At 36.9% G+C, this 26,801-nt stretch overlaps 1 protein-coding gene across 1 annotated transcript in view; it reads left to right on the forward strand.

The window, feature by feature from the left end:
• LOC133662702 (collagen and calcium-binding EGF domain-containing protein 1-like) overlaps positions 1 to 25,815 on the forward strand; it is a 123,860-nt gene extending 98,045 nt beyond the window's left edge. The window contains exons 3-11 of the mRNA XM_062066825.1: positions 7,504 to 7,556; positions 10,376 to 10,510; positions 12,354 to 12,488; positions 14,796 to 14,929; positions 17,057 to 17,171; positions 19,152 to 19,291; positions 19,412 to 19,447; positions 22,340 to 22,375; positions 25,334 to 25,815. Coding sequence (XP_061922809.1) covers positions 7,504 to 7,556; positions 10,376 to 10,510; positions 12,354 to 12,488; positions 14,796 to 14,929; positions 17,057 to 17,171; positions 19,152 to 19,291; positions 19,412 to 19,447; positions 22,340 to 22,375; positions 25,334 to 25,531 — 982 coding nt within the window. The 3' untranslated portion in view covers positions 25,532 to 25,815. The remainder of the gene's footprint in view (positions 1 to 7,503; positions 7,557 to 10,375; positions 10,511 to 12,353; positions 12,489 to 14,795; positions 14,930 to 17,056; positions 17,172 to 19,151; positions 19,292 to 19,411; positions 19,448 to 22,339; positions 22,376 to 25,333) is intronic.
• Positions 25,816 to 26,801: the final 986 nt, after the last annotated feature.

The following is a 26,801-nucleotide window of genomic DNA, read 5'->3' on the forward strand; positions in this document are numbered from 1 at the left end:
TCGCTCTGACCGTGACTTAGGTACAAGGGTTCATTGGATTCCAGACTTTCTCCTTTTTCTATTGTGGATCACAAATTTGTATTTCAAACCACCTCGGATACTATATCCTCTTGAAAATGAGAGTCGAGAACGCGAAATGGACATTCACAGTGACTTTTATCTCCACGACAATACATCGGCGAAGCTCTTTAGCTACGGAGCTAACATGATAGCATCGTGCTTAACTGCAGATAGAAACAAAAGAAATAAACCCCTGACTGGAAGGATAGACAGAAAATCAACAATACTATTAAACCATGGACCTGTAACTACACGGTTAATGCTTTCCAGGCTGGCGAAGCTTAACAATGCTGTTGCTAACAATGCCATTGAAGCTAACTTAGCCACGGGACCTCACAGAGCTATGATAAAAACATTAGCGCTCCACCTACGCCAGCCAGCCCTCATCTGCTCATCAACACCCGTGCTCACCTGCGTTCCAGCGATCGACGGAAGGACGAAGGACTTCACCCGATCATCCGTGCGGTCGGCGGCTAGCGTCGGATAGCGCGTCTGCTATCCAAGTCAAAGTCCTCCTGCTTGTGTTGCTACAGCCAGCCGCTAATACACAGATCCCACCTACAACTTTCTTCTTTGCAGTCTTCATTGTTCATTAAACAAATTGCAAAAGATTCACCAACACAGATGTCCAGAATGCTGTGGAATTTTGAGATGAAAACAGAGCTTTTTTGTATTGGATTCAATGGTGTCCGAATACTTCCGTTTAACTATTGACGTCACGTACATAGACGTTTTCAACCGGAAGTTTAGCGGGAAATTTAAAATTGCACTTTATAAGTTAACCCGGCCATATTGCCATGTGTTGCAATGTTAAGATTTCATCATTGATATATAAACTATCAGACTGCGTGGTCGGTAGTAGTGGGTTTCAGTAGGCCTTTAATTTGCCCAGGTCTGCACTAAACTGTTAGCATGTTAACTGTTGGCATGCTAATGTATTAGCTCATTTCACATGCGTACACTTCCTAGTCATATAACTTGGTACTTGATACATTTGCGCATGTTGGACACATGCGTGTAAGAGTTGCGTAGAGGTGAGGTCACCCCTCATGAAGTTGGGTTTCCTCCTGGTTCCAAGTCCGTGGTAACATCAGAATCCCACTGAAGAGCGCCGCTCGCTTCGATCCAAGAAAGCATCAAGGTTTGAGTTTCTCCTGCGGGACACGCTGGCCATCTGCAAGTTATTATCTCCTGACTGATTTGTTGACGGACTCAATGAAGTAGTGACAATTTTCATCTTGACTTTCACCCACCTGTCTCCACCGCCGCCCCATCAGGGGCCCGCCAGCGCCGCATCGAGCATCAGATTAAAGCCGGCCGTATCATCTGGATCTCATCAGTTCGGGCCTGTCTCGACGTTTTATGGCTTATTGTTCACTCAGGGGGGGGGGGGGGCAGGGAGGGGGTCTGGATCGTGATGATTTAGAGCTACGCCGCATGGAGAATAAAACCATATTTCCTGCCGTCTTCCTCCTGATCAATTATTTTTAGAATCATTATTACGTCTCCCAAACCGTTTAAGATTACGTCACAAAAACACGGACTTTAATGATTCCATTTCCATTCCACATATTTATATTTTGAAGCATTATTCCCCATTGCAGTGTGTTGACCTTTGATAAAGACTTAGTCATAATAAGCAAGAAGCAGAATTATTTTTAATGCCTATGAAGATGACATGCAACAGAATGTGGATTTTTTTTTAAATCTCATCATTTCAAATCAAAGTCTCAAATCTCAAAATTTGCATTGTCCATTCTTTGCTAAGTTATTGTCTGCACGAGCTGTGGATATACAAAACCCAAAACCAATGAAGTTGGCACATTGTGTAATTTGTAAATAAAAACACAATACAATGATTCAACCTATATTTAATTGAATAGACTGCAAAGACAAGATATTTAACGTTCAAACTGGAAATCTTTTGTTATTTTTTTGCAAATATTAGCTCATTTGGAATTTAATGCCTGCAACATGTTTCAAAAAAGCTGGCACAAGTGGCAAAAAAGACTGAGAAAGTTGAGGAATGGTCATCAAACACTTATTTGGAACGTCCCACAGGTGAACAGGCTAATTGGGAACAGGTGGGTGCCATGATTGGGTATAAAAGCAGCTTCCATGAAATGCTCAGTCATTCACAAACAAGGACGGGGAGAGGGTCACCACTTTGTGAACAAATGCGTGAGCAAATTGTCGAACAGTTTATGAACAACATTTCTCAACCAGCTATTGCAAGGAATTTAGGGATTTCACCATCTACGGACCGTAATATCATCAAAAGGTTCAGAGAATCTGGAGAAATCACTGCACGTAAGCGTTGATATTACGGACCTACGATCCCTCAGGCGGTACTGCATCAAAAACCGACATCGGTGTGTAAAGGATATCACCATTGGGCTCAGGAACACTTCAGAAAAACACTATCAGTAACTACAGTTTGTCGCTACATCTGTAAGTGCAAGTTAAAACTCTACTATGCAAAGCGAAAGCCATTTATCAACAACACCCAGAAACGCCTCCGGCTTTGCTGGGTCCGAGATCAACTAAGATGGACTGATGCAAAGTGGAAAAGTGTTCTGTGTTCTGACGAGTCCACATTTCAAATTGTTTTTGGAAAGAACCATCCGGATTGTTACAGGCGCAAAGTTCAAAAGCCAGCGTCTGTGATGGTATGGGGGTGTATTAGTGCCCAAAGCATGGGTAACTTACACATCTGTGACGGCACCAATAATGATGAAAGGTACATTCAGGTTTTGGAGCAACACACATTGCCATCTGTCATGTCTGTGTTCATGTTTTTGTTTGGCCATGTGCTGTTTTGTTTTTTGGACACTTCCTTAGTTCCTGGTTTCACTTCCTGGTTTTGTTTGTCACCATAGCAACCATTAGTTTCACCTGTTCCACGTTTGGACTCACACACACCTGTCTCACGTTTTCACAGTCATGTCATGCACCTGTTCACAGTTAGTCACGCACCTGTTTTCACTTTTCATGTCACTATATAGGCTTTTCTGTTTCTGTTGTTCGTCCTGGCGACAACACACATTCATGCCATGTTCACAGTTCCTTGTCACGTTAGTTCTTGTTTCATCTCATACCAAGTAAGTTTTGTTTATTGTTCATAGTTTTGTGCCCACGTGCATGTCTTTTGTTTCATAGTCTAGTTTTCTACTTCCGCCTTTGTGCGCGCTTTTTGTTTTGTCATAGCCAAGTTTGTTACCTCCTCTGTGAGCGCCTTTTGTTTGTACCTTTTTGTTTGAGTTAAAATATTAAACATGTCCTCACCTTCACGCCACGTATGGTCCAATTCGTTTGCACCACGGGAGAGCAATCCACGCCAAAGACCTAGTCATGACAGATGTCGCCAGCATAAGAGCTCTCCCGCAAGATTGGACAAAGGAACGTGGGAGGTCCTGCGCGCCATGGAAGCCGAGACACTCCGCCATTCCCCCATGGAGCGCAGGGATCTCATGTGGGGTCCGACCGGCAAACTGGTGCCGATCAGCTCCCTTTGGCCCGGGGACGTTGGCACGTCATCCCTGTCCCGGAAGCGGCGCTCCAGACCGAGGACGTCAGGGAAGGTGAGCGGACAGCACGCTGCGCTCCTGCAGGCTCCTCCCCCTCCGGGCGGAAATGGAAGTCAGCCAGCCTGGCAGCTCAAGGAGCACTCCACAGACCTGGAGATTGTTTTCCCAAATTCTTTACCGGTTCAATCCAAGCCACCCAAATTCCATGCCCCGCCCCCCAGGACTCAAGCCACGCCCAAGTCACACTTTTTTTTTTCACCCACAAGATCCCAGGTACAAGAAGAAAGACATTTTGGACAATTTAGAGGGGAGGATTCTGCCCTCCTCCTGAACCCCCTCCGCCCACCCCAAAAGACGGTTCCAGACCGCGGGGAGCGCGTCTGGGATCCGCTCCTTGAGGGGGGGGCTAGGGCTGGGAATTGTTCAGGTGGGGTGGGTCAGCATCGTCACGCCAAGCCACAGCCTCCAGCACGACCCCCACCACCTGTCTTTCGTCACGCCAAGCCACAGCCTCCAGCACGACCCCCACCACCTGTCTTTCGTCACGCCAAGCCACAGCCTCCAGCACGACCCCCACCACCTGTCTTTCGTCACGCCAAGCCACAGCCTCCAGCACGACCCCCACCACCTGTCTTTCGTCACGCCAAGCCACAGCCTCCAGCACGACCCCCACCACCTGTCTTTCGTCACGCCAAGCCACAGCCTCCAGCACGATCCCCACCACCTGTCTTTCGTCACGCCAAGCCACAGCCACCAGCACGGCCGCCACCACCAGTTTTTCGACCATGCCAAGATCCACCTGCTCCACGCCCAGCTCCACGCCAAGCGCCACCAGTACCTGCTCCACGCCAAGCGCCACCAGTACCTGCTCCACGCCAAGCGCCACCAGTACCTGCTCCACGCCAAGCGCCGTCAGTACCTGCTCCACGCCAAGCGCCGCCAGTACCTGCTCCACGCCAAGCGCCGCCAGTACCTGCTCCACGCCAAGCGCCGCCAGTCGCAGCCCCACGCCGCCAAGTGCCGCCAGTCGCAGCCCCACGCCGCCAAGTGCCGCCCGTGGCTGCCCCACGCCGCCAAGTGCCGCCCGTGGCTGTCCCACGCCAAGACCAAAGCCAAGACCAAGACCCGCCAAGTGACCAAGACCAAGACCCGCCAAGTGACCAAGACCAAGACCCGCCAAGTGACCAAGACCAAGACCCGCCAAGTGACCCAAACCAAGACCAAGTCCAAGCACAGCCACACCAAGACCAAGTCCAAGACCAACTACGCCAAGACCAAGACCAACCACGCCGAGTCCAAGACCAAGACCAACCACGCCAAGTCCAAGACCAAGACCAACCACGCCAAGACCAAGTCCAAGACCAAGACCCAGACCCTCGCCAAGACCAAGACCAAGACCCATGCCAAGACCAAGACCCTCGTCAAGACCCGCCACGCCAAGCTTCGCCGCCTGACGCACCACGCCAAGCTTCGCCGCCTGACGCACCACGCCAAGCTTCGCCGCCTGCCACGACAACGCGCCCACCTCCTCGTCGGCCAAGGATGTGGCCTTTCCATGGGCGTCCGCCACGCCAGGTGCGCCGACCTCCTCGTCTGCCACGAATGTGGCCATTCCCAGGTCGCCCACCTCGTCAGGTTCAGCGGCGGTCTACCCGCCGCCGCCACCTGACTCTGCCCCGGTGGATTCGGGGACACCTGGTCTGGCGACCCACCGCCATGTCCCCCTCCCCCCCTCCCATGACTCTTGATCCTGTTTTTTGTTTTTGGACATCTGGGATCTGTCCGTAAGGGGGGGGTTCTGTCATGTCTGTGTTCATGTTTTTGTTTGGCCATGTGCTGTTTTGTTTTTTGGACACTTCCTTAGTTCCTGGTTTCACTTCCTGGTTTTGTTTGTCACCATAGCAACCATTAGTTTCACCTGTTCCACGTTTGGACTCACACACACCTGTCTCACGTTTTCACAGTCATGTCATGCACCTGTTCACAGTTAGTCACGCACCTGTTTTCACTTTTCATGTCACTATATAGGCTTTTCTGTTTCTGTTGTTCGTCCTGGCGACAACACACATTCATGCCATGTTCACAGTTCCTTGTCACGTTAGTTCTTGTTTCATCTCATACCAAGTAAGTTTTGTTTATTGTTCATAGTTTTGTGCCCACGTGCATGTCTTTTGTTTCATAGTCTAGTTTTCTACTTCCGCCTTTGTGCGCGCTTTTTGTTTTGTCATAGCCAAGTTTGTTACCTCCTCTGTGAGCGCCTTTTGTTTGTACCTTTTTGTTTGAGTTAAAATATTAAACATGTCCTCACCTTCACGCCACGTATGGTCCAATTCGTTTGCACCACGGGAGAGCAATCCACGCCAAAGACCTAGTCATGACACCATCCAAGCGACATATTTTTCTTGGACGCCCCTGCTTATTTCAGCAAGACAATGCCAAGCCACATTCTGCAGGTGTTACAACAGCGTGGCTTCGTAGTAAAAGAGTGTGGGTACTAGACTGGCCTGCCTGTAGTCCAGACCTGTCTCCCATTGAAAATGTGAAGCCTAAAATAGCACAACGGAGACCCCGGAGTGTTGAACAACATAAGCTGTACGTCAAGCAAGAATGGGAAAGAATTCCACCTGAAAAGCTTCAAAAATTGGTCTCTTCAGTTCCCAAACGTTTACTGAGTGTTGTTAATAGGATAGGCCATGTAACACAGTGGTAAAAATGCCCCTGTGCCAACTTTTTTGCAATGTGTTGCTGCCATTCTTTGCAGTCTATTCAATTGAATATAAGTTGAAAATGATTTACAAATCATTGTATTCTGTTTTTATTTACGATTTACACAACGTGCCAACTTCACTGGTTTTGGGTTTTGTACATTGGAGTTCCCCGGGAACCTTTCGTCCCCCATTGACTCTCTTTATAATGGCCATTTTTTGATATACTGTAAACTTGTTATTACATAATGCTTTTACCAAAATAAAAACCCAAATAATTCCAAGCATTTCCCCTTTGAAATATGTGAGAGTCCTTTTAGAAGTGTAATTTGACCCCTCAACCACTAGATACCGCCAGAGTACCGTAGCGTGCCATATATTGATATTAGACGCATAGTTGCGTTGAATCTGCCAAATAACTTATAGGTAATAAAAACGATGTTAGTGGGTGGGTAGTGACGTAAGGGTTGTGTGGATGTGGTAACAAAATGGTGTCCATGTGGGCACGAATATTGCATAGTTTGTGTTTTTGCCATGAAAAAAAAACTGTTGTTTTTTTTACAAAAAGGGCATAAAACATAAAAAAATACTCCTTAAACATGTTCATCTAGAGATTTAAGCATTTAAAAGTAAAAGGGAAAAACATATAAAAAAATATGTATATATGTATGATTGTGAGTGTGTATGTATGTATGTATATATATATATATATATATATATATATATATATATATATATATATATATATATATATATATATATACACATACAATATATATATATATACACATACAGTATATATATATATATATATGTATATATATATATATATATATATATATATATATATATACTGTATGTGTATGTATATATATATATATATATATATATATATATACTGTATGTGTGTGTATACATATATATATATATATATATATATATATATATATATATATATATATATATATATATATATATATATATATATATATATATATATATATATATATATATATATATATATATATATATATGACTTTCTTTTTGATTCGGGTAACTTATAAGGTTGTTGAACACTTGGTCATTAGCGACCATCTTATTTTTAGCTAAGCTACATAGCATGTACAGTGCAACTCGCAGCTTAAATGGTGAATAGAAGTAGAACATTCTAGAATTTCTAACTTTTTCTTTCCTTGTGTTTGTTTTCCCAGGAGGAAATGCTGTGAGGGGTTCAGGTTTGTGATGGGCCAGTGCATACCTGAAAGTAGGTAAAACACACTTTTAACTTGCTGCATCTCGCACGCACACACACACACACACACATACGCTCGCACACACACACACACACACACACACACACACACACACGCACAAACACATTATTGTATTTGTTACCTTCTTAAGACCTCCGAAAAATGCAAAAATACATATTTTTTAAAAATGTTTTATGAATTTTGGCCAAAGGGAGCACATTTCAATTTCGTACACACACTTGTTATTACATATTTTGGCCAGAGGGGGAGCACTTCAAATGTTTACCTACACTTGTTATTTCATATGTTAAACAGAGGGGGAGCACTTTTAAAACCGACACATAGTCAATTTGAAAAATCCCTCCTTTTTGGGACCACCCTAATTTGGATAGCTTTCACCACCAGGGGTGCAAATGAGATCTGTATTTTTTGTTTTTTGTAATGTACTTAAGGCCGATGACAAAGGAGTCACGGACCACAGATGGCCCCTGTGCCGCACTTTGGGCAACCCAGCTGTAGAAGCTAACTGTTAATGGCCACTATAGTCTTAGTACCGTGGTGTATTTGTTCATCCTATAGTCACATATGGGACGCGGGTTGTCTTACGTCAGCACTGAAAGTCGTACAATCAGCTGTTCACCTGGCGGGTTTTTTCGGGGATGAATAGGGAAGTCCTTCTTTAGCTGCCGTATTGTTTTATCATATATTGCTGCCTTTGCACCTGTCAATGTTTACTTTTGTATGCACATTAAATCAACAAAAAATCCTGACTTTGGAGCAATGTTCACAGACTCTAGTATATGACTCTATAAATAGATGCAATGGTTTTCTGTATTGGGACCATGGTTTCGGTCCTAACTCGTTACTGGTCCTCATATGGAAGGTACTATTCCTTCTTGATGTCTCAAGAAGGGTAGAAATACAAGAACACACACACATGTACACATCTGACTGCCACGCTCTCGCTCAAACCTCATCTTTGCAGCTTTATAGACGGCAACATCCTGCAGCAAACAAAGTCTGGAGACCACATTGGTTTGCGCGGCTCTCCAAAGAATTCCCCATTAATTGTTGCTAGCCAACTAGCTCACAGAGCTGGCGTAAACAACAAAGCAGCCAATAAGGGATTGCTGGCCCTTACAATCGTTTATGCTTAAATGGCATACATCATAAATCTAGTATGAGTGTGTTGTATTCTAAAGGGAAAAACAAGTCATTTTTTTCGGAAATGTGTTGAAAAATGATCAAATAGGAGGGTACAAATGGCTTTTGTACACCTGCAGTACACAATAGCATCCACTAGAGTTCACTGTTTCTCAGTTATGAAGTCACAAGCTATATTGTATGTTTCGACCAGTGGTTCTTAACCTTGTTGGAGGTACCGAACCCCACCAGTTTCATATGCGCATTCACCGAACCCTTCTTTAGTGAAAAATATATATATATATATTTTTTTCAAATTCAAGAAAAAATTACTGGTGCACAAAATGAACCGTGCATGAACATCACCTTGTTCAAAGAACCAAACCAACACAGTGCATGAACTCACAACAAATTACACACCTTACACACATTACCATGAATTGATTAACGTGGACCCCGACTTAAACAAGTTGAAAAACTTATTCTGGTGTTACCATTTAGTGGTCAATTGTACGGAACATGTACTGTACTGTGTAAACTGTACTGTGTATTCTCTTCATTTGCAATCTGCTAGTAAAAGTTTCAATCAATCAATCAAAATACCTGCAAATCAGATGGAAAATTGGAGGGAACATTGTTTGGGGGTATCCATAATACGCTGATAGGGAGAAGTTTTTATTTACACGATAAGTCGGATGTCTCTTTACCTCCGAGGCCGACTCACCGAACCCCTAGGGTTCGACCGAACCCAGGTTAAGAACCACTGGTTTAGATTTAGACTTGGACAAACTTTATTGATCCACAAGGGAAATTGTTTCACACAATAGCTCAGTTACAAAGGATGGAAAGGGTAAGGATGGAAAGGATAATGCAGGTATTAAGTAGACTAAAAATGTACCATAGTAGCAATAGAAAATACAACAAATGTAATATTTACATATTATACATACAGTATATAATATATACTGATAAATAATATTATTATATTAATAATATATACAATATATAACAAATCCCAATTACCATGTACAATATTACAGTATATGTAAAAGCTGCAGCAAAAAAAAAAAAGAAAAAAAGGCAGCATAAAATAGAGAGTAGATCCAGCAGAAAATATACATTATAAACAAAGAGAGGTGGCTAACATAGAAGGTGTCAGGTAATAGACAGATATCATCTATTGCTGTATGGCGAGTGATTATACAGCTGCATGGAGTGCGGAATGAAGGACTTCTTGAATGGAACACTGTGGGAACGAAGCTGAAGGAGCCTGTTGGAGTATGAACTCCGCTGTCCCTCAATTGTCTGGTGGAGTGGGTGGGCAGGATTGTCAAGTGTCCTCCTGTCCCTCACTTGACACAATGGCCTTCAACTGCATGCCAATAGTTTGGCCGGCTTTCCGGATCGGTTTGTCAATCCGGTTTAAGTCCTTTTTGCTGGTGCTGCTCCCCCCAACAAACTACTGCAAAGTACAGGGCTTTACACTCGTCATAGACATAAATCATCCAAATGACAGGAGTGCTCTGCTGTTCATTTTTTTAATTTTTAACTGAAAAAACACAAGTCAAAGATCCTCTATAGGATTTGAGCACTGCTGTTTTGAAGGAGCTACTTCAAAAATGCAAGTCAAAGACTTTTGGAATTGCTTTTTATTTGTATGATAATTGCTTTTTGTATTTGTTTTCAGGCGTTGATGTTTGTGCCGCGTCGCCGTGTGAGCAACAATGCACGGACAACTTTGGTCGGGTCGTCTGCACGTGTTATTCCGGCTATCGCTTCGACCGGGAGAGACACCGCAACCACAAGTCTCCATATTGTCTGGGTCAGTATCCTGTATTCCACAACATTTTATTTATATACTCTTTTAATGTCTGTGTATTTCTATATGGTCAAGTCATGTTGGTGTGATCACTTGTTGCTAGGCAGAACTCAAGAGTACAAAAAGAAAAAATTACACTTTATGAGGTGGCGACTTGTTTAGGGGGTACCCCACCTTCCCCCCGAATGCAGCTGAGAGAGGCTACAGCCACCCCCGCGACCCCGAGAGGGACAAGCGGTAGAAAATGGATGGATGAATGGATAAGCACAGGGATGTCAAACTCGTTTTTATTGAGGGCCACATCGCAATTATGGCTGCCCCCAGAGGGCTGCCTAAAACAGTGAATAAATTATGTGGCAGGCCACATAAAATAAAGGGGCAGGCCAGGTAAATTAAAGTGGTATACAAAGTTTAATAAAGTGGCGGGCCACATAAAATAATCTGGCAGAAAAAATAAAACAACATGGAGGGCCACAATGCCTGATGTGGTGGGCCAGATAAAATGATATAGCGGAACACCTAAAATATTGTGGCGGGTCACTTAAATGAAATGGCGGGCCACAGTAAATTAATTGGCGGGTTACGTGAAATAATGTGGCAAGCCAGATAAAATTATGTGTTCGGGCTATATGATGTGGCGGGCCACAGAAAATACCATGGCGGAAAACAAAATGGCATGGCGGGCCACTTAAATGATGTAGCGGGCCACATAGAATAAAGTGGCAGACATCATATAATGATGTGGCGGGCCACAATAAATGAAGTGGTGGGCCAGATAAAATTACATCCCACATACAATGGCGTGGAGGGCCACATTACATGAAATGGCAGGCCACATAAAATAAAGTGACGGGCCAGATAAAATAATGTGGTGGGCGACGTTAAATTATATGGATCGACAAATTAGATAACATGGCGGAACAAATCAAATGGTTTGGCGGGTCAGATAAAATGATATGGCGGAACACATAAAATTGCATGGCGGGCCACTTAAATAATGTGGTGGGCCAGATAAGATAGTTTGCAGGCCAGATAAAATGATGTGGTGGGCAACGTTAAGTGAAATGACGGGCCACATAAAATGATGTGGCGAGCCAGATTAGATGACATGGCGGAACACAAAAAATGGCGCGGCGTGCCAAATTACATGACGTTGCGGACTACATAAAATAATGTGGCGTGCCAGATAAAATTATATGGTGGAACATATAAAATGGCGTGGCCACATTTAAATGAAGTGCTGCGCCACATTAAATGCAGTGCTGCGCCACATTAAATGAAGTGTTAGGCGACATTAAATGAAGTGATGGGCCACCTTAAATGGAGTGGTGGGCCACATTAAATGGAGTGGTGGGCCACATTAAATGATGTGGTGGGCCACCTTAAATGACGTGGTGGGCCACATTAAATGACGTGGTGGGCCACATTAAGTGGAGTGATGGACCACTTAAATGGAGTGGTGGGCCACCTTAAATGAAGTGGTGGGCCACCTTAAATGAAGTGGTGGGCCACCTTAAATGACGTGGTGGGCCACTTAAATGACGTGGTGGGCCACATTAAATGAAGTGGTGGGCCACCTTAAATGACGCGGTGGGCGACATTAAATGATGTGGTGGGCCACCTTAAATGATATGGCGGAACATATGAAATGATGTGGCCAGATTATATAATGTAGCGGGCCAGATCTTGCCCCAAAGCCTTGTCTTTTATATATGTGCTATACAGAATATGAGCTAATGGAACCCCAGTTGAAGTATAAGGTGTGCTAGAAAGGCAGGAGAACAGCACCCTCTGGTGGACGTGTGTTTGAGATAAATGTCCTCACGTCAGATTGTCTCCGGTCCAGACATGGATGAGTGTGAGCAGTCGAGCGGCGTGTGCGACCACGAGTGTGTCAACACGGCCGGCAGCTTCCTGTGCCGTTGTCGCAGTGGATACATCCTGGCGCCGGACCAGCGCTCCTGCATCGCCGTGCACAACCGTAAGTCACTACTCAACTGTGTTTGTTTCCTGGAAAGATGCTCTTGTTGCTATGACAACTGCTAGGGATGCTGCCACAGCCATGGTGGGTGGGGTCAGTTTAATTGCCTTAATTCTGCATTTAAAGTACCCAGAGATGGATTTAAAATGATAAAAGTGGACGTTTAGTTTATGTTTTGGCAAATTAAATATATAAAGTACTTTATAAAGTACATTTTGCTGACATCTTTCCAAAAATATAATATAAATGATTTATACTTTTGTCTGTTCTTTTTAATTCATGATTTATTTTTATTGTTGTAGTATTTACTTTTATTATTTGGTGAAGGAAATAAAATAAGAATGGACATATTTTTTTAAAATATGATAAAATTGGATTAGAATGTTTAAAATGCAGAATAAATATGCACACAAATCAATTGCATTCATTTACGTATGTGTGCTATTTTGGTTATATTTTCCATATTTTTATTGTTTCTTTATATTTTCCCCTTGTAGGGCAGCGAAATACTTAATAAATATAAAATAATACAATCATTTAAAAAAAAAAATTTGAATCCAAAATATGCTTTATGATTTATTTTAATGTTGTTTCTTTCAATTTTTATTGAATATTTAGTGGATGAAATAAAAATTTAAATGGAAACGGAAAAAAATATAAAATACATTTAAAAGAATGGTATAAAATTGGGTTATATGTTTTAAATCCATAATACATATGCACAGTATATTTTTGTTGTATTTTTCTTAACAAAAAGGTAAATTTTATTTTATATTTGAAACAAATATATTGTTTTTTTTATATATATACATTTTATTTATTGTGTCTTTGTGTGCTTTTTTAGTTATATTTTCAATATTTTTATTGTTTCTTTATATTTTCCTCTTATAGGGCACTGAAATACTTAATAAATATAAAATAATACAACTATTTTTAAAAATTTTGAATCCAAAATATGCTTTTAATTTTAGTAACCTTTTTTTTTACATTCATGATTTATTTTAATGTTGTTTTCTTTTTTTTTATTGAATATTTAGTGGAAATACATTTAAAAGATTGGTATAAAATTGGGTTATATGTTTTAAATCCATAATAAATATGCAAAGTATATTTTTGTTGTATATTTCTTAACAAAATAAGGTATATTCTATTTTATATTGAAATAAATATATTGTTTTTTAAAAAACATTTATATCCATTTTATTTATGTTTTTGTGTGCTTTTTTGGTTATATTTTCAATATATTTATTGTTTATTATTTTTCTCTTTAGGGGACTGAAATATTTAAAAAATATTACAATATATAATATATAATAGTACAGTAAAAAAAAAATCCAAAATATGTTTTCAACTTGAGTAACCTTTTTTTTACATTGACTTTAAGTGAACAGTAATTTACTTTTCTTCCACTATAATCATTACTGTCCTTCACTGATTGGCTGAGACAAATCACATGGTCTCACTGCTCTGCTTTCATTCATTTACAATTGATGTTACCAAATCTGGTTCCGTGCCTTATAAACAACTACGTTACCTCCAAATAAACGTGCAAAATTGCATCCCTCGGCTCAAAGCGTGATTCCAATCCCACCTGTTTCAAATCACATACACGTGCAACTCTTTTATTATGGCCTTTTATACAGGTGCAGCCCTCAGGGACGACCTATATATGTAAAATAATAAGCACTTGGAATTGACATACGGCCCATGTGGAGCAGCTGAATGTCTTTATGTTCGTGTTTCTCACATGTTTTTCCTCCAAAGCATGAAACAGGACAGTAAATTCACGCCGTGTGTGCAGCTCGCCAAAGGCAAACTTGTAATATGATGAAAAACGAGTGAACGTTTGAGGGTTTTACCATAAATTTAGAATAATTGCTAAGTAGTGTTGCTCTAAATCACCACATGTCACTCATTTGTCGTTCCAGGTGTGTTGGACTTAAAGCCACTGTGTGTTATAATTGTTTATGCTCCAGTGATCCTCCTAAATCAACAACACCCATGTTGAATCCTTAACACAAAAGACATTAGTCTTGGGACAAGCTTTCAAGTCCGGGGAAATATTGTTGCTGTGTATGAGATTGGTGGACCAGCCAGGACACCGTTCATGTTGTGTTAGCGCCAGCATTGCACAGGAATCCTAACCAAGTGTACTAGCGAACAACGCAACCTCACTGCTAGTGTTCAGAGTGTTGCATATGGTGCCTTTAATGTATTAGCAAAGACCAAATTAGGCACACAATTGTCCAAACACAATATGTTTCATATTGTGTGGTTTTTTTCTTATTGTGTTGCGTTCGCTTGCAGTGAGTTCATCGGGGAAGTCGGACACGCTGATGAGCGCCGCCACCTGTTCCTTCACCTGTGAGGACTTCACCAGCATGAAAAACAGTCTGCTGCAGCTCAACCTTAGGGAGGCAAACACGCAGTCCCAGAACCAGGTAACATGTTAACACTTAAATATGTTTAGTAACTTAAAATTGTACACTTAAACATGTTTAGTACACTTAAACATGTCCAGTTAAACATGTTTTGTACACTTAAACATGTTTAGTACACTTAAACGTGTTTAGTATACTTAAACATGTTTAGTACACCTGATCATGTACACTTAAACAGGTTTAGGACACTTAAACATGTACACCTAAAAATGTTTAGTACACTTAAACATGTACATTAAAACATGTTTAGTACACTTAAACATGTTTAGTACACTTAGTGTTTAGTACACTTAAACATGCTTAGTACACTTGATCATGTACACTTAAACAGGTTTTGACACTTAAACATGTACACTTAAAAATTTTTAGTACACTTAAACATGTACACTTAAACATGTTTAGTACACTTAAACATGTTTAGTACCCTTAAACATGTTTAGTACACTTAAACATGTTTGGTAACCTTAAAACATGCTTAGTACACTTAAATGTGTCTAGTACACTTAAACATGTTTAGTACACTTAAACATACACACTTAAAAAAATAGTACACTTGAACATGTACACTTAAACATGTTTAGTACACTTAAACATGTTTAGTACACTAAACATATACACTTAAACATGTTTAGTACACTTAAACATGTTAAGTACACTTAAACATGTTTGGTAACCTTAAAACATTCTTAGTACACTTAATCGTGTTTTGTACACTTAAACATGTACACTTAAATATGTTTAGTACACTTGAACATGCACACTTAAACATGTTTAGTACTTAAACATGTGAATTTAAAAAAGTTTAGTACACTGAAACATGTGAATTTAAAAAAGTTTAGTACACTGAAACATGTACATTTAAACATGTTTAGTACACTTAAACATGTTAAGTACATTTAAGCATGTACACTTAAACATGTTTAGTACACTTAAACATGTTTGGTAACCTTAAAACATGCTTAGTACACTTAAACTTGTCTAGTACACTTAAATATGTACACCTAAACATGTTCAGCACATGTAAACATGTACACCTGAACATGTTAAGTACACTTAAACATTTAAACATGTCTAGTACACCTAAACATGTATACTTAAAAATGTTTAGTACACTTAAACTTGTCTCGTACACTTAAATATGTACACGTAAACATGTTTAGTACATTTAAACATGTACACCTAAACATGTTTGGTACATTTAAACATGTTTAATGCATTTCAATATGTACATTTAAACATGTTTAATGCATTTAAATATGTACACCTAAACATGTTCGGTACATTTAAACATGTTTAATGCATTTAAATATGTACACCTAAACATGTTCGGTACATTTAAACATGTGGTACATTTAAACATGTTTAATGCATTTAAATATGTACACCTAAACATGTTTAGTACACTTAAACATGTATACCTAAAAATGCTTAGTATAATTAAAAATGTTCACTTAAACATGTTTACTACATTTAAACAAGTACACCTGAACATGTTTAGAACACTTAGATGTGTTTAGTACACTTAAAGATGTACACGAAACATATTTAGTACACGTAAACACTTAACTTAAACATGTTTACGACACTTAAACTGGTTTAGTACATTTAAACATGTACATGTTTAGTACACTTAATCATGTTTAGTACACTTAAACATGTAAACTTACACATGTTTAGTAAATTTAAACAATTACACGTGAACATGTTTAGTACACTTACACATGCACACTTAAACATGTTTAGTACACCTAAACAAATGTAGTACACTTAAACATGTTTAGTATACTTAAACATGTTCATTTAAACATGTGTAGTACATTCAAAGAAGTACACCTGAACATGTTTAGTACACTTAAACACGTACAGTGATGGGTAGATGATGCCTCAGTGAGTGTGTGGCACACTCACTAGCTGTATTGGCACTGCACTGATATTGTGTTTCATAATGGCAACATCTCCTGCATTCAAAAAGTGCAACTTTCCTAAACGCAACTTTGTGAAGCGTGTCACATTGACATCTACTGCCTGGTTCTTGCCAGAGCGCGCGCTGCCGATTGCACAAACCCTTACTTGCCACAATGTAGTCACAACAACAAACTGATTTTTCTGCCCACATTGTTGTGGTAGGTTCCTGACCTGGCCAACCGCAGCGACAAACCTTCTGTAGGGAGACCAGGAAAAGGTCCTGATAGCACATGTAGACCTGGTCTACCCGGCACGCCAGGATCTCCTGGAGTCCCAGGTGACACCTTTTTATTCATCTGTTCTATCTATCCGTTCATTCTGTCAATTCTGTCTATCCGTTCAATCTGTCCGTTCTGTAGGGTTCTATTTACCTGTTCAATCCAGCGTTCTATGTTTTTTTTAATCTATTGTGCAATCTATCCTTCTATCTATCAGTTAAATCTACACTTTCAATCTATGGTCCAATTTGTCCGTTCAATCTAGGCTTCTATTTTTTTCTTAAATCTGATGTTCAATTTATCATTCTGTTTTCAATCTGTCCAGTGTTTCCCACACATTCATTTATTTGTGGCGGCCCGCCACGAAAGAATTACGTCCGCCACAAATATAAAAATAAAATAAATAAATAAATTTAAAAAACTTTTTTTTTTTGTCCTTTCCGGCTTCTCAGGCAAATCATATAGTTGATGTAGATGCCCATATAGGCTGTTCAGATTTACTTTACAAAAGAGAAGTGTAGGATACTTCTCTTGTTGCCTTTTTTGTATTTGACCACTACTGTTTTCTGTTTATTTGTTACTGACTGTGGCAGGACACCTCTGCCTCTGTTTCACTTTATGTTGCTGGTAAATAATATGGTTGTAGTAGTAGGCTAAAGTTAAATTATTTAGTATGCACTAATTAAAGGGGCAGAGCTTTAAGAGACATTTTAGCTTTTATATTTTATAAGATATATTTTTTGTAAGAACCACAATTAATAAATATATTTCAGTGAATAACTTATTGTTCAAATCTGTATATAAATATGTACATAAAGTTTTGTAATTATATTGCAAAATGGATGAATGGATGGATGTTTAAAACAAAACCGTTATTATTAATTAGTAAGTATACATTTTTTTAGCCTTTTTAGAGAAAATCATATCATTGTAGTAAATTATGCAAATTATTCGATGATGTCATGGTGACCACGCCCATAGCCACGCCCCCACCGCCACAGGTATCTTGGCAGTTTATGGGAAACACTGGCTGTCCATTCTATCTGTGGTTTGATATGTCTGTTCAATCTAGGGTTCTATGTTTTTTAACTTTGTTCAATGTATCTGTTAAATCTACCCTTTCAATCTGTGGTCCAATTTGTCCGTTCAATCTAGGGTTCTATGTTTTTATTTACTTATTGTTCAATCTATTAATTATTCTATCTATTTTCAATCTGTCCATTCTGTCCGTGGTTTGATATGTCTGTTCAACCCTGGGTTCTATGTTTTTTTGATCCATTGTTCAAGATAGGGTTTTATCCATCCGTTCAATCTGTCCGTTCTATCTATGGTTCAATCTATCTGTTCAATCCAGGGTTTTATGTTTTTTAATCTATTGTTCTGTATATGTATTCAGTCTGTCTGATCTATCTGTTGTTCGATCCGTCTCTTCAATCTAATGTAAGGTTTTATCTAGCTGTAAATGTGTCTGATCTGTCTGTCGTTTCATCTGTCTGTTCAATCCAGGGTTACATGTTTTGTTTCGTTTTTTATCTATTGTTTAATCTATCGTTCTATCTGTTAAATCTGTCCAATCGATCGGTCCAATCAAGGGTTTCAAACTTTTTCAATCTACTGTTCAATCTATTGTTATACATACAATATGTGTTCAGTCTGTCCGTTCTATCTGTGGTTTGATCTGTCTATTTAATCCAGGGTTCTATGTTTTTTTTTTTAAATCTATTGTTCCCTTTCAGGTGCTATACTGCATATGTGTTCAGTCTATCCGTTCTATTTGTGGTTCGATCCGTCTGTTTAACCTACAGTTCCATGGTGTTTTGATATATCGTTTTATTTATCGTCTATCCATTGTCCAATCTATCATTGGGTCAATGGTATAATCTATCTGTGAGGGCTCTCAGTTTGAGCAATCGTTCTATCAAGGGTTTTGTTTTTTGGGATCTATCGTTTAATCCATCAATTTATCCGTTTGAGCTACGGTTCATTCAATCCCTTCGATTTATTCATTAGTTTATCTGTATTTCTATCGTTACCCACAGGACATCCGGGAGAGCCCGGCAAGAGAGGGGACTCAGGCAGTGAAGGCCTGCCCGGCCCTCGGGGTCCCCGGGGGGACATGGGACCGATGGGCCCAGAACCTGACCTGAGGCACATCAAAAGAGGCCGCAGAGGACCTTTGGTAAAAAACAAAACCTTCATTTTTATATGGAATATCACTCAAACTGCTGCAGTAATTGTCTACCAAGAAACTGTAAACCATTTCCATTTACTCCATGGTCCTTATTATTCGTCCATGCAGGGACCACCTGGGGCCCCTGGAAGAGATGGGTCAAAGGTCAGTTAAGTATCTTATTTCTTACCACTCTTGCCTGCGTTTATAAAGAGATGCAGTGTCGCCCTCTAGTGGCCGCGCAGACCTCAATGTCAAGCTACTGTAGCCACTCACGTCCTGTACGTCATATCGTGTCGTATGTGCACGTCAATGCCGGACTAAGAGTAAAAAAACCCCAAAAAAACAGTTTATAAAGGAGAATTTGGGCCACAAAATTCATATCCTCGAGTAAATTATGACTTTAAGAAGAAAGATTTAAAAAATATTTGTTTCCACTCTTATTATGACCTAATTCTTATAAAGTATGTGACTTTATTATTGTGGTATTCTGACTTATTTTTGAATACAAAAACTTTTTTTTTTTAAACATACAACTTCATTCATGTAAAATATGATTTTTTTTTCCTCATTAAAACACAATTGTATCCATGTAATATGAATTAAAAATGTTTTTAATATTAAAATTTTCTCTGAAATACACAACTTTATTATTGTAACATTTAGCTTTTGTGTACAAATTTACTCTTAATATTGCTACTTCCTTCTCGAGAATTTGGGCCACAAAATTCATACTTTGATGTAAAATATGACTTTAAGGAGAAATATTTAAAAAATATTTTTTTCCACTCTTATTATGACCTGATTCTTATAATGTACGTAACTTTATTATTGTGGTATTCTGACTTATTTTTCAATAAAACAACTTTTTTTTTTTTTTTTTTTTAAATATACAACTTTATTCATGTAAAATATGCTTTTTTTCCCTCATTAAAACACAACTTTATCAATGTAATATAAATAAAGTTGGTTGAAACAAAAATATTAAATATTTTCTTGTAAAATAAAAAATAAAAATCAGAATTACACAACTTTATTATTGTAACATTTAGTTTTTGTATCCAAATTTAATCTTAATATTGCTACTTTCTTCTCTTGAGAATTTGGGTCACAAAATTAATATTCTCAAGTAAAATATGACTTTAAGAAGAAATATTTAAAAATTATTTTTTTCAACTCTTATTATGACCTAATTCTTATAATGTACGTAACTTTTTTAAATTTGTTGTATTTGGACTTATTTTTTAATAAAACATTTTAATTTTTTTTAATATACAACTTTATTCATGTAAAATATGTTTTTTTTTCCCTCATTAAAACACAACTTTATCCATGTAATATGAATAGTTGTTTCAAACAAAAACATGAAATATGTTCATTGTGTACATTATTTTTCCCCCACTGTTATTATGACCTAATTCTTATAATGTATGTAACTTTATTATTGTGTGTGGTATTCTGACTTATTTTTCAATAAAACAATTGTTTTTTTAAATATAGAACTTTATTCATGTAAAATGTTTGTTTCCCCCTCATTAAAACACAACTTTATCCATGCAATATGAATAAAGTTGTTTTAAACAAAAATATTAAATATTTTCTTGTAAAATTGCCACAGTTTTCTCTGAAATATACAACTTTATTATTGTAACATTTACTTTTTGTATTCATATTTACTCCTAATATTGCTACTTTCTTCGCTTGAGAATTTGGGCCACAAAATTCATATTCTCAAGTAAAATATGACTTTAAGAAGAAAGATTTAAAAAATATTTTTTTCCACTCTTATTATGACGTAATTCTTATAATGTACGTAACTTTATTATTGTGGTATTCTGACTTATTTTTCCAATTAAACAACTTTTTTTTTTTTAAACATTCAACTTTATCCATTTAAATTATGCTTTGTTTCCCTAATTAAAACACAATTTTATCCATGTAATATGAATTAAAACAATTTTTTAATATTGTCTTGTAAAATTACAATTTTCTATGAAATATACAACTTTATTATCGTAACATTTAGTTTTTGTGTACAAATTTACTCTTAATATTGCTACTTTCTTCACTTGAGAATTTGGGCCACAAAATTCATATTCTCAAGTAAAATATGACTCTAAGAAGAAAGATATAAAAATTATTTTTTCCCACTCTTATTATGACCTAATTCTTGTAGTGTACGTAACTTTATTATTGTGGTATTCGGACTTATTTTTCAATAAAACTTTTTTTTTTTTTTTAAATATACAACTTTGTTAATGTAAAAAAAAAAAAAAATTCCCTCATTAAAACACAAATGTATCCATGTAATATGAATAAAATTGTTTTAAACAAAAATATTAAAATATTGTCTTGAACAATTTTCTCTGAAATACACAACTTTATTATTGTAACATTTACTTTTTCTATACAAAATTTACTCTTAATATTGCTACTTTCTTCTCTTGATAATATACAACTTTATGGTAGCAAAAGTATGACCTTTTCCCTTAAAAAAAAAAAAACGTTTTAAAATAAAAGAACAACCTTTTTTTATTCTGGTATTATGTCACAAAAAAATAACAGGCTATTGTACTTTTTATACAAATTATTTCTTGTAATATTAAATTTTTTTCCTCAATAAATCACCGCTATAGTCCTGTAATATTACGTGTTTTTTCTTTGAAATATCGAAACATATAATTTTGTTACAAAAATAAATTTTTTTTTGATAAATATAATTTTTTCTCTATACAAATACAATTTTAATATTCTAATATTAATGCATTTCCCCAAAAAATATTCAAACCATTTTGTTGTAATCATTTTTTTTTTTTTAATGATATCCTGACTTTTTACTCGACAAAACACAGCAATATTTTTGTAATATTGTCTTTGTTCAATAAAAAAATAAGAACACAGTACAACTTCATTGTTGTAAACTTAAGTTTTTCCTTATGAAAAGTACCCACATAAAATACAGTTTTATTTTCCTGACATTAGTTTTGTTCGTGGTACAGAAATTATTCATGTTATATTAAACCAGCTAACTCACTTCTGGAATGTTCTCTTTGTCAGGGTGACAGAGGAGCTCCTGGTCCCAGAGGTCCTGCTGTAAGTTGATCTCAACTCTTCATTTTCTCTTTCCTTTTTCTTTTACACACTGCCATCAGAAAAGGCTTTCTTACCTTCTGGAATGAAAGGGAAAAGTTGACTGAAAAACATAACGACAAACGACATAATGAGAAACTACGTATTGACAAACAAGGTAATGACAAATTACATAATAGTAAAAGACAAAATGAGAAACATCGTAATGAGAAATACCGTAATGAGGTACGAGGACATGAGTAAAAACGTAATGAAGAACGACATGATTCAAAAATACATAACAAGAATCTACTTAATGAGACGGCGTGATGAGGAACGACGTAAGGAGAAACAAATTGAGAAATGAAGTCATGAAAAATGACATAATGACAAAAGATAGGATGGTAAATGATGTAATGAGAAACAAGGTAATGAAAATTGACACAATGAGAAACGAGGTAATGAGAAGCAAAGTAATAGAAATAACATAATGAGTAAGGACGTAATGGGAAACGATGTGATGAGAAATAAGGTCATGAGAAATGGCGTATGACATAATTTCAAGATTTTATCATGACATTTGAGGGGTTTTTTTTAACAGTTTTTAGTAGAATGTGTCATGAGCCAATAAAAACAATCCCTGGGACACAAACTAGTGTAGCAACAAGCTCTTAAAAAAGTGCACCCCCTCTGGTCAACAAATGAAATAACAAGTGTGTGTAGACATTTGAAGTGCTCCCCCTCTGGCCAACATATGTAATAATTGTGTGTAAACATTTGAAGTGCGCCCCCTCTGGTCAACATATGAAATAACAAGTGTGAGTAAAAATTTGAAGTGCTCCCCCTCTAGCCAACATGGAATAACAAGTGTGTGTAAACATTTGAAGTGCTCCCCCTCTGGCCAACATATGCAATAACAATTGTGTGTAAACATTTGAAGTGCTTCCCCCTCTGGTCAACATATGAAATAACAAGTGTGTGTAAACATTTGAAGTGCTTCACCTCTGGTCAACATATGTAATAACAAGTGTGTGTAAACATTTGAAGTGCTTCCCCTCTGGTCAACATATGTAATAACAAGTGTGTGTAAACATTTGAAGTGCTCCCCCTCTGGTCAACATATGAAATAACAAGTGTGTGTAAACATTTGAAGTGCTCCCCCTCTGGCCAACATATGCAATAACAATTGTGTGTAAACATTTGAAGTGCTTCCCCTCTGGTCAACATATGAAATAACAAGTGTGTGTAAACATTTGAAGTGCTCCTCCTCTGGTCAACATATGTGATAACAAGTGTGTGTAAGAAATTGAAATGCGCCCCCTTTGGCCAAGATTAATTAAAAATGTAAAATAAATATGTATATAGAGACATACTGTAATTAATTTTAGTAAATAATGAAGATTAAAAACCAATTACAAATAAAACATTAAAAAAATAAAAATAACTAAAAGCAGTCTTTTTCTCACAATGTCGACTTTCTTATAAAATTGGGAAAAATTTCTCATTCTTTCTGATTCTGTAATATTGCAATATTTTCTCGTAAAATTATTACTTTTTTATGTGAAAGTTATTACTTTTGAATGCAAAATTGTGACATTTGTCAAAAAAAGTCTGACTTATATCACAATATCACCATTTTTTTCGTTGTTCTTGTAAAATAGTGACATTTTTGGAGTAAAATCATGACTTGTCATAATTTTGCCGAGTAAAATTCTAATTATTACTATAATATTGCCAACATTTTGAATTTTTCTTTTAAAAATTGTGACTTTTGTCGAGTAAAATTACAACTCTTTTCATAAAATTGCCAAAATGTTAAGCTTTTTCTTGTAAAACTGCGATTGTTGAGTAAATTTCCAACTTTTATCATAATATTGCACAAATGTTTCGTTTTTCTTGTAAAATTCTGACTTGCGTTGAGTAAAATGACGACTTTTATTATAATACTGCCAAAATTCTACGTTTTTCTTGTGAAACTGACATTTTTCTTGGGAAATTCCAACAATTTTTTCACAACAAGCTTTTTTTTATACATGCATAGTATGTATATATTATTAATGTTGTAAATACACATCTTTATATATCTAGAAAGGGTGGCCCTAAAGAGGCAGGCATTTTTTGAAATGCACACCCTTTGGCCACAATTTACAAAAAAAAAAAAAAAAAAGTATGTATATAGATACATACTGTAATAACTTGAAGTAAGTAATGATTAAAAACCAAATACAAACAAAATTAAAAAAATAAAAACATTTTTACAAGGTCTTTTTCTCACAATGTGACAACTTTTTTTTTTTTTTTTTACAAAATTGGGAACAATTTCTCATTCTTTCTGTTTCTGTAATATTGCAATATTTTCTCGTAAAATTGTTACTTTCTTATGTAAAATTATTACTTTTCAGTGCAAAATGGTGACGCTTGTCATATAAAGTTCTGACTTTTATCACAATATTGCCAATTTGTTGTTATTCTTGAAAAACAGTGACATTTTTGGAGTAAAATTATGATTTCTGTCATTTTAAACTAATTTAAACTTCCAGTTATTTTTATAATACCGCCAACATTTTAAAGTTTTCTTATAAAAAGTGTGACTTTTGTCGAGTAAAATTACGACTCTTTTCATAAAATTGCCAAAATGTTAAGCTTTTCTTGTAAAATTGTGAATGTCATTGAGTAAAATTCCAACTTTTATCATAACATTGCACAAATGTTCCGTTTTTCTTGGAAAATGTTGACTTGCGTTGAGTAAAATGACGACTTTTATTATAATACTGCCAAAATTCTACGTTTTTCTTGTGAGACTGTGACTTTTTTCTTGTGCAATTCCAACTCATTTTTCACAACAAGCTTTTTTATATATGCATAGTATGTATATATTATTAATGTTGTAAATACAAATCTTTATGTAGTCCTAAAGATGTGGGCATTTTTCGGAGGTCTCAAGAAGGTAAGAAATACAAGAATGTGTGTGTGTGTGTTCAGGGCCCGCCCGGCTCCTTCGATTTCCTTCTGCTGATGATGGCCGACATCCGTAACGACATCATCGAGCTGCAGGAGAAAGTGTTGGGCGAGCGACGCGGCATCTCGCTGGACAGCCCGCATCATTCCAGCGGGGAGGAGGAGGGGGACTTTGTGGAGTGGGGATCCGGACAAGGAGGGGACGTCATGCTCAGCACCTGACCTTTGACCCCGGCAGCAACACTGCCGACTCTCATTCCAGCATGGAGGACGTGGAAAAAGGGGAGTTTTAGGCGAGGACTTGAAAGGACAGGTGGTGTCTTCTCTGCTCCTGCAGCAGCAACGTCTGCTTCCAAGACCTGCAGACATGTGAACTTTGAACCCTGGCAGTGGAAGTCACGCACGCGTCCAGCTTGCTGTGCAAAACTCCATTTATAAGACGTGAAGCAGGAAATGTTTTGTTTGTTTCCACGCGGACAAAATAATAAACACACACCGCGTCCCAATGTTGATGTTTATCTGCTGGTGACAACAAGGGTGGGACAGAAACTGTTGACAAATGTCATCTGACCATCCAAAACAATCCTCCATTCACACTTAAAATGTTTTTATTGTTCAAATTCATGTTTTATTCTCCGAGGTTCGGAGAAAAAAAACGTATGTCCTGTTTTTTAAGCCTTTATTCTCATTAATTAGCAATGTTAGACTCAAAAACATCGTAATGTTCTTCTTAAAACACTTTATTCTCATAAAATGATGTTTTTCTCTCCAAAACTGTTCTATTCTTTAAAAAAAAATAGGACTTTATTCTCAAAATATTACATTTGTCTGAAAAACTTTTTTTTTTTTTTTTTTCCTTAAAAAAAGGACTTAAATGAAAATACAAATTTGGACACAAAATACTAAGTATAAACTATTTCATTAATATTAAAGTTTGTTTTTTGTTTTTTTTCATTTTTTCTGACAAAACTAGTTTTATACTTGAATGTAATAATAAACTTAATAATAATAATTCTTGTTTCCCCCTAAAATCTATAATTTAACTCTGGTAAAAATCAGACTTCTTAAACACTATTATGTCATAAAAACATTTTGTATTTTTATTTGTGTACTTTTTTAAATGTTTTTACTTTACTTACGAAAATATTACTCTATTATTATTTTAGTATTTTTCAGATTAATTTTCTTCTTACAGTTTGACTTTTTTTTTTTCATTTTTAATTGATTCTCAAAAACACGACGATATATATATATATATATATATATATATATATATATATATATATATATATATATATATATATATATATATATATATATATATATATGTATATATATATATATATGTATATATATATATGTATATATATATATATATGTATATATATATATATATATATATATATATATATATATATATATATATATATATATATATAATTGTATAATACAATAAAAATACAATTAATTGAAAAAATTGTATATATATATA

The sequence above is a fragment of the Entelurus aequoreus genome, linkage group LG02 (genome assembly GCF_033978785.1).
Source record: "Entelurus aequoreus isolate RoL-2023_Sb linkage group LG02, RoL_Eaeq_v1.1, whole genome shotgun sequence".
NCBI lineage: Eukaryota > Metazoa > Chordata > Actinopteri > Syngnathiformes > Syngnathidae > Entelurus > Entelurus aequoreus.